The sequence below is a fragment of the Phodopus roborovskii genome, unplaced genomic scaffold (assembly GCF_943737965.1).
Source record: "Phodopus roborovskii unplaced genomic scaffold, PHOROB, whole genome shotgun sequence".
In the NCBI taxonomy this organism is placed as follows: domain Eukaryota; kingdom Metazoa; phylum Chordata; class Mammalia; order Rodentia; family Cricetidae; genus Phodopus; species Phodopus roborovskii.
This window is the reverse complement of record NW_026126417.1, coordinates 3,131,900-3,149,780: the sequence shown is the minus strand read 5'-3', so window position 1 is coordinate 3,149,780 and position 17,881 is coordinate 3,131,900. Positions and strand designations below refer to the sequence as shown.

Genomic DNA, 17,881 nt, shown 5'->3' with positions numbered 1-17,881 from the left:
TACCACACTAGTCAGTGCTCCATTAATTGCAAATAATCAGCTACTATGAAATAGGTTCAGTCTTCTCCCTCATTGGAAAGTTAATTGACACTATGCTTTGGGAAAATATTTTTGTTTTGGATGTAAAACCCAAAAGACAGTCTTATCTGATGATCTAGTAATTCTAGGACTCTATTTAGAATAAAATTGAAATATTCAACATGCTGTGGTTCAAAGGCATTCTGAGAAACTTTCAGCTTGACCTTGAGAATAATACAAATGAGCAGTAGTAAAGGAGAGGCTAGGTCAACTTTGGTTGTTCTGTTTTGTGGAGTACTAAGAGTACTGATAAAGAATATGCATGTAGCATATAGCTTTATTTTTATAAGATGTTGAGTCAAAAAGTCACATAAAATAGCACATTTGTACAGTTGACATATACAGAAAACTTAAATGCGTAGCATATGATTAGAATGAATTACACTGAAATAATAATAAAAGTTGTGCTTGGATAAGTAAGGTGGGTGGCGGAAGCTGGAAATCAGATAATCCCCCATTTCTTTTAATTTACATTTTTTTGAGAACTTCATACATAAGCACTGCATCTACTTTACTCCTGCCCCTCTCCTTACAAGCCTTCCCATGTGGACTCCCAAATTCATAACCTCTTCTATTATATGTATATATATTATTGTATTATATCCATATATATGTATTATATACATATATACATTATTGTATTAATGTATTACTATTCTGTTCTATTAATGTATTAATGTATATATGTATATGTGTATATACATACACACATATACATATGTATGCATATTCAAATATGTATATGTAATCTACTAAGTATATGGATCCAGGGCTGATCACTTGGGGTTGGATAGCCTATGTGGGACTTTGTCCCTTGAGCAGACTCTGCCTGTCTCAGCAGCCATTGGCCACCTGTAGATCTTCATCTAGGGCAGTGGATCTCAACCTTCCTAATTCTGTGACCCTTTAATATAGTTCTTCATGTTGTGGTGAACCCCCAATCATGAAATTATTTTCATTGCTACTTAGTAACTGTAATCTTGTTACTGATATGAATCATAATATAAATATCTCTGTTTTCCAATGGCCTTAGGTGACCCCTGTGAAAGAGCCATCCAACTCCCAGGCTGAGAATCATTGATCTGGGGGATGGGACCTGTTCATGTTGCCTTGTCAACTGCAAATAAGTTTCTTTCTTTCCTTCCTTCCTTCCTTCCTTCCTTTCTCATTCCTTCCTTCTTTCTGCCTTTCATTTTTTTTTTAAAAAAAAAAAGTCCTGTTTTTAAAACTCTTAAATTACATATATCCTTTTCTTGAGGATTATGACAATACATATGCAGATGACACTTTTAAAATGACTGTTAAAGCAGTTTCATAAAGGAAATAAACCCAGGGCCGTTTCCTTGCCTTCTTGCTGATATCACAGTGGTGTAGGCTGGAATTAGAGTGGGAGGGAAATGAGTGCAGGCTCACCTCTAATTCTCTGCAGGCAGGTGGAAAATTGTTGCATTATAAAAAGTCTTATTTCATAGTCTTTATACCAAAGCTACTTAAAGAGAAGCCAGTGTAGATTTTATGTTAATTGGGAGTGAACTTTTTTTAAAACAGGAGTGAATTTAGACATAAATAGTTCAAACCTACATTCACATCTCTTTCAGGCTGCTGGCCTGAGTTTTAAGAGCCATTGGAAGTATACTGTTTCAAAATTTACTTATTCTATCTGGGCAGAAAAACATGTCTGAGGTTCTCATTTGCTTTCTTCTAAGTAAGCAACAGATTCTAAAGGGTGATCACCCTTTCATTTGCAGAGATTGCCAGGCAAAGACCTCCCCATTCAAACCTGCCCCCACCCTTGGATACAGCTGGCCAGTTGGTCCTGTATTTTACCATGAAGTACTAGAGCAGACAAGGATTCCATCTGAAAGTCAACTCCTCATACTTCTCATCAGTGCTCAGACAAAACATGCTGCAGCAAATCAATTATTAAAGAAGTAGCTGCTGATTACGCTACAATTCGGTAGTTCAGCTTTGAGAACTTTGTGTGGAGAACTTATAAATGTGTAAAAATAAACAGCAATACCCCTGTCCCATCCTCCCTCTGCTAGGATTACATGCTCTCATGTCAACCTTTCTGGTAGGTGATGGGGGTTTGTACTCAGGTTCTCCCAGTTAGTGTATCAGCTTTATTAGAAAATGAATGATAACCTTTCTTACATCAATAGCATTCAAGAATTATATACTTAGGAGCTGAGAACAAATAATATTGGAGTCAGTTCATATTATATTAGATCAACATCACAATATTTGTAATAACTGCTTGCAAAACATCAGGAGTATATGCGTTTTGCCAGATATATTTATTAAAATTCACATACTTTTCATTTCAAGTTTTGCTTTCCAAGTTAGGCTGAATTATCACCATTTTAGCATTTTTATTTTAAATCCATGATTAGCATAGCCTGTGATTAGTATAGTTTTCTGTGATTGCCTCATCCATCATCTTCCTCCTGCCACTGGGTTAGCATAATACCTTCAAATTCTTCCAGGACTGAAGGCCCTAGACATCATTCCATTTCTTTGGCTGTGTACAAGTTGAGAAATGTCACACAAATCCCATTTGATTTCTTTCATTTGTACACTAAATAATCAGTTACATAAACAAATCAGTTCATTTTATCAGTGATGCATTTGAGAAATATTCACTGGGTATCTAGTTTACCATTGTACTGTACTTGGTGGGACAGGGCTCAGTGAAGTTTAAAGAGAGAGAATGGCTCTTTTCCTCACAGAATGGAACACACTCAGGAAACACAAATCCCTGGACTTCGAGTGAAGTGATAGGAAGACAATGGACTGAATTATTTATATTCTGAACTGTTCTCAATGTTCATCCTTTCTTTCTCATGGATGCTGAGAGCTGTCATCGCCACATGCTTACCATTCCACTGAAAGAGTGCCGCAGGAGAATTGCATGACCGTAGAGCAGGGTCCTGTGGCCACCCCCTTGTGCTGCCTGTGGGAATGAGGAAGAAAACTGTCAACACATACCAGCTGTGGCTTTTTTGGCAGAAGAGCAACACGGACGATTTGGGAAGCAGATCCTAAGTAAAGTAACCATGGCAAAACTCCCAAAGAATTCAGTCTAGATGCAAGTGTCCAGCAAATATGGGCAAAGGAGATTTTGTGAGCTTAGCCATGCGGCATCCTTGGGAGAGGGCAGCAAGGCCTGCTGCTCTCCTCAGAAATGGCCACTGCCCGGGATGAGCAGACACTAGAGCTGTTCTACACAGGAAGCATGTAAATGAGGTACACTCTGCTTACCTTCCTTTGAACTTCTCAGAAGCATCCGAGATGAGAGAGAAACAAGTGTAAAGTAACTACAGCCTAGCACAGAAGGGCAACATGGATGAGCATCGATGTGCACTTTGGGTCTTTCAGTCTTTTGTTCCCTTCTGAGTACTTGTGCTTTCTGCCCATCCAACTCAAATGGTCCTCTTTACACTGATCTCACCAACTAGGGATGACTCTGAAACCCAGGACTTTAAAAGAATAACCAGTCCTGCAGGAATAGGCCCCTTAGTGCAGAGACCTATGTGACTGTACTCTCTGTCTCCCTCTGCATATCCATTTTGATGATTTGGTAGTAGTTGCCCAAACTGTAGAGAGGGAAGTCAGAGAAGATAAAATGGCCCAAAGGAAATTAAGCCACTGGTATCTGATCTTCTATGTGACTCTGATCCACACAATGCTATGCTGAAATGAACAACATATGCTGTGACATTCAAGTGTAGCATCCCAATTACAAGAGGATATGAATAACTAACAGTTGAAAATGACAACTGAAAACATTGTTTTGGTACCAACCTAATTCTCCTGGTATCATGCTGAACTATCCCCAGGTAACACATTTTTTTTTTTTTTTTTTAACACACATACTCTTTTAAAAGAAGATACTGGCTGCTTACAGGCTCTGTCCTTCCCAGGCATGTACCAAAAGAGACTCCAAAGTCCAAGATAGCCATCAAGACATTGGGTGTGTGTGTGTGTGTGTGTGTGTGTGTGTGTGTGTGTGTGTGTGTGTGTGTTCATGCGTGCATGCATGCGTGTGTGTGTACTTGCCCATTCTTGTGTATGTGGAGCTAGAAGCAGACATGGATTGTCTTTCTCTCTTAACCTTCACCTATTTTATAGGACAGGATTCTTGCTGTATAAACTGGACATGCACAGGATCTCTCTTTGAATCTGCAGTTGGCTGGCTAGTTAGAAAGCTCCCGGAACCCTCCTGCCTCCTCCTCCTCCTGGTGCTGGGATTACAGGTGCATACTGTAATGCTTGGAATTCATGTGGGTGCTGGGGATCTGAGATCAGGTCCTCATGCTTGCACAGCAAATACTTTACCCACTTAGCCATCTTCTGTGGGACCACTATCAAGAGGAATTTTAGCATTTTGCTTCTGTAGTCTAAAACCATCTTTTATGCATTCCAATCTTTTCAGAGTTGCAGACTAGCTGCCCAAGGCACTGTCTGTGGTTTTATGTGACCCATCCTGTCTCTGCAAGGCAAGGAGCAATGCAACAAGAACTAGGAGGTGGGGAGAGAAACAGAGGTCTGGATAACAAGCTATGAGTGATTTCACGTCAGTTCTATTTGGATTAACAGAATTGCTCTGTCAAAGAGATTTTTCCCCCATGCCATACAATGAGTCTAAAGAGAAAAAAGACAAATGTGGTATATTGAAAAGAGGCTGATAACTAAATATAAATGTGGCTGTGCTCACCCCCCTCCTGCAGAGATATTTAAGTGTTCTCAGATTTTAATACCATGCAGGATTACACTGCTCTTCACAATATTTCCAAATTACATGAAATCATTTGCACTAACGTCAGCTGTATTTACAAATGTGTCAACACCTTACATTAAAATTAGATATACTAAATCATTTCACATCTTGTCTGTCTAACTGGGATTGTCCTTATGAGCTTGTATCCTTACAACTTAACTGATGTTTCCAATGGCTCACATTGCATATGCACACTCCCACCACGAACAAGAGACTGAAGTAGATGTCCTGTTATCAGCCATGAGTTCCTCTCTCTCCTTATTCTTCTGTGCTCCTACCAGCCCTGTCATTATCAGGAGTCAAGAGTTGCTGACTCCCAACAGTTTCACAGAGTGACCTGGGCTGTTCTCCAGTATTTCCAGAAACATCTATGGGACCTCATGTCTTTCAATATGATGTCACCAGAGAAAGAAATGGATTTAAATTCCCACTGGAATTGAATCTAATTCTGCTCTGCAGACCCTTGGGGCTTCTCTCTGATATAATACAGTAGGTTGTAGATGCTGGGGGCTATCAGAATCACCAGGTTCCCACTCCACAGTGCTTATCTCATTAGGTCTGGGGCTGGCTTGAGAATAAGCATTTCCAACAGGGTCTATCTAGGTGATACTGATGCTGGTGGTCTAAGGCCAAAATTCTGAGAATTACCATTGGGGAATGGATGGCTCTGGTGCTAAGATGGAAGAGGAGCCTTCTGTTACTTTTATGATGTTGATTTCTGCTATGTAGCCCACACTATGTATGCATCAGCTGAATTACACACTATCGTAGCCCAGCTGAATGATGACCTCTCAAGGTAGTGATGAATGTCACATTTCACATGGGAGGACTTCAGTACCTAAAGAGGACACCTTGCCTTGTGTGTCATGGTTGATATGATAGTACCATATACACTTGGGTTAACAGCAGATCTTGATCTCATTTTTCTAATGTGTGCACAGTGATTGCACAAGCCACCAATGGGAAGAGATACAGAGACATCTTTCATGGCCTCCTATAGCTTGGATCTAATTAGCCTACATCCTATGGTAGGCACATAACACAGAGTTGTACACAGAAAACAGCTTGCTTGATGTTAACTAGTGATGCAATGATAATCACCCCCACTTTACAGCTGTGTGAACTGACACTCAGATTAAATGACTTGCTCGAAGTCATACATGTCCTATGTATGTGCAGAGTCTGGACTTCACGAAGGGTATGTAACCACGCATCACAGTTTGCCTTTGGTAAGGGAGATGAAACTTGAACAAAACAAAATCATGTTACATGTAGAAACAGCATGCATATTAAAGAAGTGAAGCACAGAGTCTTGAATAGACCAAGAGGGTAAAGAGCATGTGATAAAGGATGGCTCTTTTGAAAAGGTAGACCAACCAGAAGCTGCTGAAACACAAACACTAAGAAAGAGACACCAACATGGGTAGACTGTGTCCTGGAAGTAGGAAGCGTGAGTCGTACTTGAACACTCACAGCCATCTAGTATTAGTGCCTGTGTGCCCCTGGACAGTGATAGGTGGTTAAGTTGGGATGCAGAGACAGACTGGTTGGGCTATGCAGGGCCGAGACTCGCTCATTGTATGGAATCTGTTCCACAGCCAAAAAGACACTGTAATATTTTATGAAAGGGTGGTATCACAGTCAAAGCTGTACCTTAGGAAGAGAAGTCCATGGTAGATGAATGGTCAAGATGAACGGGCAGAAGATACTCTTCTCTCATTTGGTTTCTTTCATGTGGTTGACAGGGAGTGAGCAAACCAAACTGTAGAGGGATGTCACTGTTCATCCCTTCCTCTCATCCAATCTAAAACAACTATTGGAATCACCTTTAAAAACATTTTTCAGGCAACCACTCAGCCACTGCTTCTAGTCCTCGAGACTGCTTTGTGTCTCATCCAGCCAAGGTAACCTCCCAAATGTGCCTGCTAAGTAAGTTGTGGGCTAACATGGCAGCCAGAACCACACTTTCCAAAGCTGTAAACCTCACCTTTGTTTTCTTGCTACAGACCCTCCAGTGGCTTGCTACCAAGTTAGATAGATGTATGATGCTCCCACTGTGCTTCCTAATTCTCTGCATCAGGATCAGAAAATTTTCTCTGAGAGCCCCCACAGTGAATATGTTAGACTCTGTGATCTCTGTCTTACAGTTACCAGTCATACCTCATATAGTTTTAAAAGGAATTTAGACACCATTTTTATCCTACCACACGGTACACATATAGATTACAGGCTGGATTTGGCCTGCTGACTGTAAGTTGTCAAACCTTACCTCCTGAGCTGGCTCCCTTACACTCCTCTGACTTTAACCAGCAGGAACACACTTCCTGTTGCTTCTGCTCTAGCCAAACTGACTGCTCCGTACTTTTCAGATAGCCTTGCTCCTACCATATGGTCTTTGCATGTGCATTTCCCTCTCCCCAAAATGTACTTCCAATGTTCTCATAACCAACTTCTACCTTATATTAATTGATCCCCCCTCAAAATACCTTATTCAAGAAGTTTCCTATTATCATTCATTACCAGAAGATAGTCTCCCTCCACTATGGTTTGCTGTCTGCTTTATTATTAGCTGATATGAATTGCTAAGTTAATTTTGTTCTGTATTTGCCCTTCCTTCCCCTAGAATAGAGTAAGCTCCATGGACATTCAAACTAAACTGCTGTCTGTTATTTCAATGTCATTTCTATCAGTATCAGATGCATTTGAGACACTCACCAAATATTCCCTAAATGAATAAATAAATAATTGGTGTATGTGGCCCTTGGGCCTTCATTTTGCATAACATAAAGAAGAGGCACAAGGAACTCAAAAAGCTTCTCACAATTTCCTTGAACATGTGAGTTGGAATCTGAACTTGAGGATAAGAACAAATTCTACTAGCTCGTTTGATATGAATCCTGGACTAGTATCTCAGGAAAGGTGTCACTTTTTACATAAAAAGTACATGCAGCTATTCATGGGGCTCAAGGCTGAGACTTTTTTGGAGGTGGGGGTAGTCCCATCCCTGCCATGAGTGTCCTTGAATGTCATCACCGGCAGTAGGATACTCTTAGAGTCATCTTATAATATGGGGGTACACCAGGGAAAAGCTATTAAAGGGTCCCAATTCTATATCTAGAGGAAGAATATGTCACTGGACACTTAATTCAATCATCTCACCTGTAATTTCAAGGTTAATTTTCATTATTGACATTTGTTGTTGTAGTTTCCAGAGAACAATGCCTTTCATGAAGGTAAACCAGAAATCACATCCACGGAGGCCAAAAGCTTACTTTCTATCCAACCACCAATTCTTCAGAATCACTGTATTTCTATACTGGCTTGTCCTGTGATCTGAAATGCTTATGTCCATATTGGGGGCTCCTAGTCCCTAAGAAGCATCCCAAGACTCCCGGATGGCTCTCTGCTGAATCTAATGTGACCCAACACACATCAAGAGCTATGGTCCCAGAAGGCCCTGCAGAGGGAGGGTGTTTTTTGGTGTGCCTGCCTTGATTTTTCTTCCTTGCTTATCCCACCTCTCACTTCGGTTCTACTTAGGCTATAAAAGAAAGATTGCAGGACAGTTCCCTAGATACAAGTGAGCTAAAAAATAATGGTGCCTTTTAAGCACAGGAAAAAGAGAGTGATTAAGCTGAATATTCAAAGTGGATAAGTGGGAATGAACTAAAGCAGGCAACTGAGCAGAATCAGCTAGTTCAGTTATTTCACCACGAAAGGCTCAACCCGCAACTGTGATAAATTAAGAATTTTACAGTCCACTTAGATGAGTAAAACCTTGAAGGAAAGACAAGAGAAGTTACTGGACAAAATTTCAGGTTTAATGACATAGAAAGGTATACTTTGATACACCTAATGGGAAAATTAAAATTCGGTAGCTGTTTATTTCCCTAAATTTTACTTATAGATCCTATGTGGTTTCAATTAAGATTAAGAGTATAGTTTAGAGTTCAACAAAATTATTAGTGAAATTAAATCTGAAATATGAACAATAAGAAATTTTCATTTTGAAAGGGGATTTTTACAAAATGCTTTTAAGCAAAAATGTATAATTCACTCTGCAATGGATTCATAAAGAAGCACGTGGCAGGAACAGATAATCCCTAAAGATCTGATGACATGAACCATTATCCAAGGAGGCAGTCCCTGTACAGAGAGACATTCAGCAACAAGAGCATAAGAACATCAGACCATGGATAGTCTCAGAGTCAAATATTCCACTTTAAAATTAAATTACAGCTGGGCGGTGGTGGCGCATGCCTTTAATCCCACCACTTGGGAGGCAGAGGCAGGTGGCTTTTTGTGAGTTCTAGGCCAGCCTGGTCTACAAAGTGAGTTCCAGGACAGCTTCCAAAGTCACAGATAAACCCTATCTCACCCCACCCCTGTGCTGGAAAAAAATAAATTACAGAGTAACTAGCATGTAATACAACAGTCTATATCTTTTGCTGATGATCTGAAGTAACAGGAGTATTCAAACAAAATAGAAGGCAGATATGACTGTACCCAAACCAATGAGCACCAGAAAAATGGAAACTGAATAGACCACAGACCTTGTATCACAGTGACAAAGGGGTTCGTGTCTCATTGAAATGTGGCAGAACACCGAGCCTCAACTAAAGATGTAGGAGATAGCTATGAATAAATGATAGCTATCAGAATAAAATGAAAACATATGCAAACATTTTTTATTTTTTTTAGCAATGAAATAAATTGCAATTAAATGATCTTGGCTATATCACTTTATATCTATAAAATGTGCATAAAAAGAGGAGAAAAGACTGTGTAAACTGTAGTTTAGCTAATGCAAGCCTGTGTAAAGTGGCAGTATAGCCTCTTTGCAAAGCAATGTGGTAAACTATAAAAAGAGCCATAAAGAAGTCCATAACCTCTGATATAGCAATTTTACTTCTGGGAATAATTCAAAAGGAGCAAGAACATATGCATGTAGCTGTGGCAAGGTCCTTATAATGGTCACAAACAAACAAAAGGAACCTGGCAAGAATCTAAATAGGCATTATTTAGGATGCTCTAGCCTGCAACCATTAAAGGCTGAAATTACCAGGGATAGGTAGAAACAGAAAATTTTATGATACACCATTGTGACAAGATGCAGAATGCAAAGTGCCTTCAATCACTACTTGTATATATACAGGAATGATAAGAAAATCTGTAAAAGTAAAATATCCATGACTCAGAAGATGGTTTAGCCAGCTAAGTCCTTGAAAGCACAAGGACCTGAGTTTGATCTCCAGAACCCACATAAAACATACTGGGTGTGGTACTGAATGCTTGTAATCTCAGTGCTGGGAGCCTGGCGAAGGTGGAGTACTGGGGTTTGCTATTCAGCCAGTATAGCCTGCCTGGTGAGCTTCAGGCACAGTGAGGGTTCTTGTCAATAAATAAATAATGCAATTAATTAATGGAGGATAGTATTTGAAGAACAATATCAACGCTTTCTTCTGGCTTTCAAATGCAAATATGTGTGTGTTTATACACATATATGTATGTGCACCTGCACACATATGTACTCATCTACACATGAATTATGCACACATACCTGCAGATACACATATTCACCCATACAAGAACATGTGCATACACATTAATTTTCACCTGCACACACAAGTACTCATCCACACATGAACATTCACACACACACACACACACACACACACACACACACACACACACCAACAAAATAGCTACTTGCATGATTGCAGAAGTTTACACTTTATCCTGGCTCTAAATTTTTCCCTAACACTCTTACCAAATCACCATCTCAATAAAATGCATACATGTGTGTATGGGGGACAACATGATGCATGCATTTGAAGAGCTGGACTTCCATGAATGCCCTTTATTCTCTTCATATCATAGCACAGAAGATACCCAGAAGACAGTACAGAGAGGGTGCCCTCCTATGACCTCCTTTATTTATTAATACACACATTTTACTGCTAAACTAATTCAACAATATTCCTGGACTCATGCCTACCAGCACATGCCACATTCACCATTCTCTTGCTTTATGATTTATTAAAGCCAGCCAACTTTTCCTTTTTGGAGTACTTAGGATCTTTCCCACTGGATGAGAAGGTGGTCCAAGCCTTCATTTCATTAATTTTAATAATCTGATGAAAGAATTCTAGGACAATAGTTCCAAAGGCTAGAGTCTAATTTATAAAACTGAAAATTCTGGGTCATTGTTGTCATGAAATATGATTGTGAAAGAAAAAGAAGAAACTGTAAGGTGTACGGTTTCCTGCCCGCCACCTGCTCTTGTTCCGCCACCAAGCCAGCCCCAAATAACACACTGAGACTCTGTATTTGATACAATACTGTTGGCCCGGTTACTTGTTTCTTATCGGCTAGCTCTGCCTTAATTATTAACCCATTTCTGCTGATCTATGTATTTCTCTTACCGGGGAGCCGGCGGCATACTGCTTTCTTCAGACTCTCCATCTTGACTCCTCCTTACTACTTCCTATTTCCTCCTTGTCTCCTAGTCCCTCCTATCTTCCTTTCCTATTGGCCAACAGTGCTTTATTATTAACCAGTATGAGAAACGTATATACATAATGGCATCTCCCATCAAGAAACTATTTTAATAAAATAACTGTCCCATTTCATTCCAAAGTACACTTGTCATTGGGTACAGAAACCCACACAGCATGCTGTAGGCTATCCCAAATGCCTACCTGGTGTTCACTGCACTTGAGGGCAGTCCATTTGGTAAGGACATATTAGCTTGGGTCATTTAGAGACTGTAGTATTGCTGCTGGGGGGATAAAGTCTGTTCCTTCTTTGAAACAAAATACCATGGGAAGGAACACGCAAACCCCAATGGTATGACTGATGACATCAAAGGAATCCCCTTCCTTTCAAATCTCCTAAAGTAAATCTTGATTGGTGAAAGCATGGCAATAAAGTGTACACTTACTACACATGAAGCCTTGGGGTCACCTCCCAAAACCGACAGAAGTTTTTGACTTCTGAGCATTGCTGTAGCTTTGTGCAACCATTTCCCTGTTCACTGTCCAGAGATATCATGGCTGGTGAAATATCTCTTAGGTCCCTGCTAGGCCTAAGCTGTGACAAGTCCTGCACCTGAAGCAGCAGGGTGTGTATCCTCCATCAGGGGTGACAGGTGGCTGCTTGGGTGTGGCCTTTCTGAGGCGATACCATTCTTTCCTTTGAGCATCCCAGCCATGGGGAAAGTGGGATGCCAGGATGGCAGCTCTAACGCACAGATCTTCTCATGGCATCTTTAAAAGAACAAACTGACAGGATATTTGTTAAGGGATTAGTGACATTTAGATGGATGACAAGCACACTTTAGAAAGAAATTAGCCAATCACTTTTTTTTATTAGAATTAATTTTCCCCCTTTCTTCCACATCTATTTTTTAGAACCAAACAGTGCCAAGTTCATTCCACACATAAAAGGACACGTCAGCCCAATTTTATTTTCAGTCACTGCCCTGGTATTTATTTGAACTACCTAAACTCAGATTGCTGGTGAAATAGCAGGCCAGTGCCAATCAGGGGCTTGGACTAGGAACTTTGTCCAATAATTTCATTTCACCAAATTTAACATATAACCCATATTTCCAACCAAGAATCTAGTATGGTCAGGGTACCCCTAAAATGAAACCTTTAACATTATCTTTATCATTTCTCTCAATGAAAATATTACTGTTTACCCCAACATTGATAGACTTAAAAACAGGAGTAAAGTACCTACTACTACTTGTATACAGTAAGTCCTACTGTGTGCAAATACCTCTACCTATGTGAGTTCAAAAGCACCTCACACTGGCCATAATTTGCTGTCTGACTCAGTCCCTTTCTCTTCTGAAGTCCTTAAAACTACCTTTTGCCTTTTCTTTTATAAGCACGCTATATCAAACAACTGTTTTTCCTTTATTATCTCACCCTTCCATCTTCACCGTATGCCTGGCTCACTATGATCTTGCTGTATAAAGATGAATTCATGCTGTTTTCTCTAAGTCCATGTAATGCACCTAAAGCTAACTTTATACCCTTAAGCAAAACAACTTGAGTCCTTCTAGGAGTACAGGAGGTGACATTAGGTGGAGAAACTCATTCTCTGAGCTCTGTGTCCATGGGATCTGTAATGAAAGATCAGCTGATCCTGATAGCTTCTTCATCAGGACCAGGTGCTATTTTGAGGACACCATTCTTCTGAACCCCTTCTGAGTTCACTATGGAGAAATAGTCCTGGGTCCCAGCTATAGACCAAAATAAGAACTTTGTATGAAAACAAAACAAGAAAAGAAACACACAATACAAAAGTGGACCACTTTCCTAAGGTCTTGATTTCTTTTGTCTGTAGTGGGCCTATTTCTCATGACAACTTCTATTTTTACAAGGAGATATGTGGATACTAATGTTCGAATACAGATGCATGCCATGTAAATGTTCTACACAAAACTGCATCCCTAGAGTGGTTCTCAGGGTAACTGATACACACTCATGCTCAAGATCCACACTTCTGGAATTTCCTTAGCCATTCAGGACTCTTCATCCATGGAATTAGCATGACACTTGGCAATTGGTAAGTACTCAACTCTCAGATGCTTCTGAGATGGACCCATGATAGATTTCCTAATATTTATTTAGAACTTTATAGATGCAGGTAACAAATATCATTGCTTCCCCATGGCTTTGATAATTTTAGAACTGATATTATAGCCTCTCTGCCACTGTCTCACCTCTATTGCCATACATGTGACACGTGGAAAGACATATAGCTCTACTACAAAATTTATATGTTGTGAGGGCTCAGTAAAGGAAGAGTTTCAAGCCTTCCTTAATTACCCATGATCCACACATCCTCATAGCATTAGCCATCAGGATACTTTTCTAACTACCTCCTATACAATTTGGGCCTTGATCCTCACCTCTGAGCTCCTCAGAGCTTAGATGGAGATAGAGATGGAATAGGGAAAGAGTCAGCTAGGAGACAGTGAGTAGAATCCTTTGTTCTTGAACACATGCTCCTGTTAATACTGGAATCAGTCACCTCTGATCTCATGCTGTCTCTGGCTTCAGTGTCTTGTGGGTCGCCAGGCCTTCATGGTATGCCTTACTCAGAATTATGCACACTCATATATACCTCTCTACTTTTGTCCATGTCTGCAAGTTGGTATCTCTCAGGGTTATAAATAATTTAATATGTGGGCTGCCCTTTCACTGGCTGCTCTCAAAAGCCCAACTTCCAGAGACCTAGTCTAGGTTCAGGTGTTCCTCTTACCACCTAGCCATTCTGTCAGAGAGAGAAAAAAACCCTAATTTTTAAAAACAATTCTCCTCTACATATGTGAATGGAAGCTGGGACCCAAATAGAACACACACCATCTGATCTATTTTCTCCCCATTGTGTAGAAAGGGAATTTATCAAACTGACATGGAGAGGATGACCTTCAGGGCTGATAGCAAAATCTTACTTCCCTAAGCCAGGAAGCCCCACAGCAGGCTTTGCTGCAAGACAAGAAAGCATTTTAAGTGGAGTTCTTACAATGTTTCTGGGGAATGGGGGAGACCAACTTGCAAATACCATTGGTCACAATTTAGGGGGAAAATCAATAAGATTTTTAAAAATTCTGCAAGGTTTATGAAACTAAAACTCAATTGTATTTGTTTGCCTTTGTGTGTGTGTGTGTGTGTGTGTGTGTGTGTGTGTGTGTGTGTGTGTGTGTGTGTGTTTCATTTGTCCTTTTGTTAGGGAAGAACCAAGTCTGTTGTTTCTCAGTGAACTTTGTGGTCACTAGTAAGGCAATGTGATAAAAGATGATATGAAAAAGAACATTGCATTATTCATTTCTTCTACTGGGAGGGGTCGCTGCTGATCAGGGTTTCCAGAAACTCAAAGAGCAATCATGTAGTCTGAAAACAGTAGTGAGTAGGCATCCCTCAGGGAGAGGCAGAACTAGAGAGAAAGATGAACAGACTGGAATGAGGCAGGCTCACTCCCATTCCTTATAACAATATCACCACCCAGTTATCAATATACACCAAAATCTGTGTTTGCAGCTTGAAGGGCCAAGAAGGGAAGTCCTCCTTGACACCATAGACTGCCTTGTCAGGACAGCAGAAGATGGAAAGGACCATGGAGTGTTTTTTATGAAGTGAACAGAGGAATGCAGCAGAGTGCAGCACAACTATGGACCACTATTTCAAAGAGAACAAAATGTCTTATTAGGTTTTCATATTTAAACAAGGTGTGGGGAAAATGGAACCTTGACAAATATTTTATTCATCATGGTGAATGATAATATGAATCCATGTTCTTTATACAAATACCGTCTTACACAGTCACTGAGGAGATTTAGGTAGCCTTTCTGATTAGACTAATTCCTATGCAATCCCACACTAACTGGGTTTGGCTTGAGACTGGTGATGACAAGAGCAATGACACAGGCATAGCTACTATCAGAATTTAGTCCTAAAATTACTTTCAGTGAAACAAACTGTGAGACATGAAAGTTTCACTCAGCTTTCTGTCTTGTGAAAGTTGTCATCCTAAAACATTGCTTGCATCGGTCAAGCAGGGAACAGCTCAGAATCTAAGATAAAATGATACCTGTACTTTGGACTATATCTTAAATGATATAAGGGTGTAAGATGATACTGATCCAACGGAAGATGGCATATTGTGAGAAATGGTCACTGTGGTGAAGATAGGAGTTTCAAAGCAAAATCTTGTAGCAGTGTTCTTCAAATTATGCTAACCTCAAATTGAAGTTATTTTTAAATCACTAGATTATGAAATAAAGGTGTAAATTAGAAAACCCACTTAGGATGGAAGAGAAAACTAGGTAGTATGCTTTGGTCTTGACTCTGATTTTGTTAACATGGTGACCCGGCTTGTCTTTTATTGGTGGATTCTTGTTTCCATTAAGCCAATCCTTAATACTGCAGGAGCTCCAGCTGACAGAGAATGCTGTGCAAGGTCTCATGGGCTACAAACTAAATGGTCTGAAGCCAGCTGGACCTTGCTTCAGGAGATACAGGAACACCAGGGATGTCATATAATCTGACTCAGCAGCTTCCTGCTTAGGAACCCCTGGGGTATGTAAGAAAATAAAATTCTGAATTTGGCCCATAGCTCCTCTTCCTGGATCAAGTTTATGCATATAAAGCAGAACTTACAGACACTGACGCCTTTTGCTCTGGGGGTATGCATATCTGTATGTATGTCAAAAACACGATCATCTTGGGCAGATGTACCTTATACCAGAATGTGAGGAAAAACTCAAATAGCTATTATTAAACAGAGCATGGGAGATGCAAAATATGAAAGTCTTTTGATTATTTCGACACATTTCCTAAGATACAGCAATCAAAATCACACTTCAGAAGGAGGGACTAAAGGAACTGATTTTTAAAATAAACATAGATTATGAAAAATAACCATAAAACAGGCTGTTTTTCTTCTGTTGTAATTATATTTTGATAGCAGAGTCCAGTAAATGAATAAAAAGATAAATATAAATACACTCCTTTTATGCAAGGGGTTAAGTTCAAAAATGGTTTCTTTCCATAAGTTGGGTGATATCTATTATGTACTAAAACTATTTTTGTTTAAAGCATTAAAATGAAGGCAATATATTTAGAGAAAAGTTCATAATTAGGGACCGGTTTGACAAAAGGACTGGCAGAATGTTACAGAATTTGAAATTCCTGCAAGTAAAATATTATAAGAAGCAAGAAACCAGTTAGAGTTGGACCTGATAGGATCGAGGATTTAGCTCTATGAATTGGCTATTCTCCAGTGCCCTGGGAGCAGCAGAATCTAATAAAATCTAATAAAAATTACAGATAAAATCAAAACAGTTAAAGGTGAAGTCAGCATAGTCTAAGCAGCTTCACACGAGGGGAGAGACAAGCGTCCAGATAGGATTTGTGTTACAGGAAAATGTTATGTTATGAAAGAAGGGTGGGAGGTCCATTTGCTACTATAGTAGGTTCAATTGATAGTATGTCCTGGAATAAACCTGGGAATAATACACAGCTATTCTTTCTCCCACTGATGTAGGCTGAAAACAGCTAGCAAATCATGTATTGTACCTTTGTTTCCACACTTACAATACCTGTTCAAACAGATGTCTAGAGAGAATGATGGACTGAGAAAGCAGTTGTTCCTCCACTTGGCAACCAGGGTCAAATGTCTTGGGTCACAGAGTTACCACTTCTGGTATCTACACTGCTTTCTGAGGCTTTTAGAATCATTCCTGGGTTGTGCCTCTCATGACAAGATGCTAGATATAAATGTTGAGTCAAGACTAAGCACAATATTGATAACAGCAGAGCAAAAGGTTTCGTTATGCTATGGTGTTCATTATCCTTCCTCTATTCCCCAGTGTTAAGTTAGCGGTACTTCATGTTTATATAGAAGTTATTGGGCCTATTTCTAGGCTGAAAGAATATGCATTTGAGGCACTGGATCATTAATTCTGAAATTCAGGTAAATTCTAAACTTGGATCAGCATTTGGAGATAGTGTTCACTAAGCTGGGATGGAAAAGAGTCCCTGGGGGAAAATAAAATAAAAGTTGTCAGGGTAGCAAAGAGTGGAGACACAGTTGTTCAAGAGGCTGAGATGAGGTGTCTTGCTACCCTCTGCCACTGCACTCACTATACACTGCCCAGCAGAGTGAAGCATTTCATTTCAGAAGGTCAACGCCACAGCTTCTCTGCATGGCTGACCCAGTGATCACAGCTGAGTTACCTGTACCCGTAAAAAAAATAAATAAAATCTGGAAGTTTCTCTACTTAAGAAATAGCTCTGAAAATTTCTAAAAACAAGTCATAATTTTATAAAATGACCAAGATAAAGGCACAGAAAAGCAGTATGCTCTGCTCAGCTTCCTCATAAGGAAAGATATGAAAGCAGCAATATTTAAGAGCAGCCCCACCATGAATTTCTGTCTCCTGTCTCCTCCCACACCCAGAGAGCAGGGATCTGACAAGTTAGTAATGGCAGGGTCTTCTAGAGC

General features: G+C 39.9%; 1 protein-coding gene across 1 annotated transcript in view; it reads right to left on the bottom strand.

The window, feature by feature from the left end:
• Ryr3 (ryanodine receptor 3) overlaps nt 1-17,881 on the bottom strand; it is a 506,993-nt gene that overhangs the window by 299,380 nt on the left and 189,732 nt on the right. The window contains exon 4 of the mRNA XM_051183787.1: nt 2,957-3,031. Within this exon, the coding sequence (XP_051039744.1) occupies nt 2,957-3,031 (75 nt within the window). The remainder of the gene's footprint in view (nt 1-2,956; nt 3,032-17,881) is intronic.